This window comes from Nematolebias whitei, chromosome 23 (assembly GCF_014905685.2).
Source record: "Nematolebias whitei isolate Nwh7 chromosome 23, NemWhi1, whole genome shotgun sequence".
In the NCBI taxonomy this organism is placed as follows: Eukaryota; Metazoa; Chordata; class Actinopteri; order Cyprinodontiformes; family Rivulidae; genus Nematolebias; species Nematolebias whitei.
The window spans coordinates 13652571-13654731 of NC_056520.1; the positions used below are offsets into that span (position 1 = coordinate 13652571).

At 46.2% G+C, this 2161-nt stretch overlaps 1 protein-coding gene across 1 annotated transcript; it reads right to left on the reverse strand.

Moving 5' to 3' along the window:
* Positions 1 to 1141: 1141 nt before the first annotated feature.
* On the reverse strand, positions 1142 to 1903 carry LOC119428757 (claudin-34-like). Its single transcript, XM_037696433.1, has one exon. The coding sequence runs from the start codon at positions 1901 to 1903 to the stop codon at positions 1142 to 1144; it is 762 nt and encodes a 253-aa protein (XP_037552361.1).
* Between the last annotated feature and the right edge of the window lie 258 nt (positions 1904 to 2161).

Below are 2161 nucleotides of genomic sequence, written 5' to 3' on the forward strand. Positions count from 1 at the left end.
TTTAACAAAAAAACGAAGTCCAGATGACATGATTCAACCTTTTTTGTAGTTAGAAGAAGCACACAAATATTCTAGTTGGCAGAAAGAACATGAAAGGAGCACAAAACAGCTGAATAAACAGCTGAAATTAGCTGAAAGTAGCTGAAAAAAGTTTAAATTTGCACAAAGGAGCTGAAGCAGAACAAAATGTGAAAGGAGCAGTAAAAAGTTGTAAACAGATGTAAAGATTTGAACGATGGAAAATGAGCTCAGTTCATTTTCTACGAGGGAAAAGTGGCAGAAACAGCTAAATATTTCAAAAAGCTAAAGTTGCACCAATACCAAAAGTCATAGCAGGATTGTCCTGAATGAGCTGAACGTTTTGATATATGAGGAAATAGCTTGAAAACTGCGGGATGAGAAACGCACCAAAAAACGTATAGAAGTAAAATTAGCTGTGTGAAACAGGTTCACTTACAGATTCGGTTACGTCTACAAGTTTTGTCAATAAGATGAGTCAGGCGTGTATACTTACATGTTTAATTTTATTGTAACAGCTTTATTCAAAGTTAAACAGTCACTACAGTTTTACACGAGCTGAAAATAATTGTGTTACTGTTATCAGCCTTTAGTTGTTTCTTTCCAGCACTTCTCGTATCTTGAGCCTAAAACAAAGTAATAAAACATGTTTACTGTCATGAAATGACTCAGTTGTCCTCCCTGAGGGTAACATTTTTAATAAAGTCTATCAGCAGAGAGATAAACAGAACAAACTCTGCAGGTAGTTGTGCCAAGGTAATGAAGTCTTTCACATTCTGGAGTCAATGGTAGATGGTAAATGAACTGTACTTATAGGTATATAGCACTTTTTCTATCTAATCAAGACACTCAAAGCGCTTTACAACACAACCTGTGCCGTCATTTACCCATTCATACAGCACTCTACTAGATCTATACAAAGGTACTCTGAATCAAAGTAATCAGTGCTTTATCACATTCATACACCGATGGAACATACATCGGAGGCAACGAGGGGTTCAGTGTCTTGCCCAGGGACACTTCAGCATGTGACTGCTGGTGGAATCGAATTCGCAGCTCTCCCACTGGAGGGCGACTGCTCTAACCACTCAGCCACAGCTGCCCTTTTGTCAAGACAAAAGGATCAGAAGTATTCCTGAATCTCAAAGGTTGGGTTATCTCTTTCACCTGAGGCGACGGCCAGGCGCTTGTCTGGCAATGATCGTGACAAGCGACTCTGATCCAGCCACTCTCTCACAAAACTATTCATCCTGAATTCAGACCTCTCTGGTGACCTGTAGGAGCAGAAAACAATCCCAGACACAACCATGAGAGCCGAGCCCACGATCCCCACACTGATGCCGCTGCCCACCCTCTGAGCGTCCGGTGCTGGCGGAAGTTTAAACTCCGTGGGGAACTCGATGGTCTGATTTGTCACAACTGAGCTCAGGTTCCAGATCAGAGGAACCAGTGACAGTACGGCCGCCAGCAGGCACAGGACTCCGGTGCTGATGAAACCCAGCCGGACAGAGGACGAGTTCTTCCCCACCACAAAGTAGGCGTTCCTCATGGCGTAAACCCCACTAGCATTCCCGCAGAGGCCCACCAGCAGAGAAAGCAGCATGAGCACCTGACCTGCCGCGATCTCAGGAGGCGTGAAGGCCTCCTTCAGGCTGATGTACCTGCAGTGCATGTTCCTGAAGCCGTCACTCACGTCAGTGTAGCTGGTGAAGCAGGCCCTCCAGATACCCACCCAGGCCACTCCGGAGGTGATGACCTTTCTGTCGGAAACCTGCCACACCCTCCACTGGATGAGTCCCAGAGCCATATTGGTGAGGGTCCAGCCCACGAAGGACAGCCAGAGGGCCCCAAACTGGGAGTGGGCTGTGTGAGCCAGGTAAGTCATCGCAGAGGATCCACAACAGAGTCCCAGATCACCAGGGGAGTCGTAAACCCTTCAGAATGGGTTCTATCCAGAGATCACATCCAGGTGTACGGCGTCGCCTCCGAGTAATGGTGTCGCATTAAGGTTGCAGCTAGCTGTCCACCTTTGTGTTCACCTTCTCTCCTGCCTGAGAGAAGAAATAAAGACAAACACGATCGGTAAAAGCAGCAGTCAGCGTCACTCAACGAGCGAATCACAACAACAAGGCAGACGTCTGAA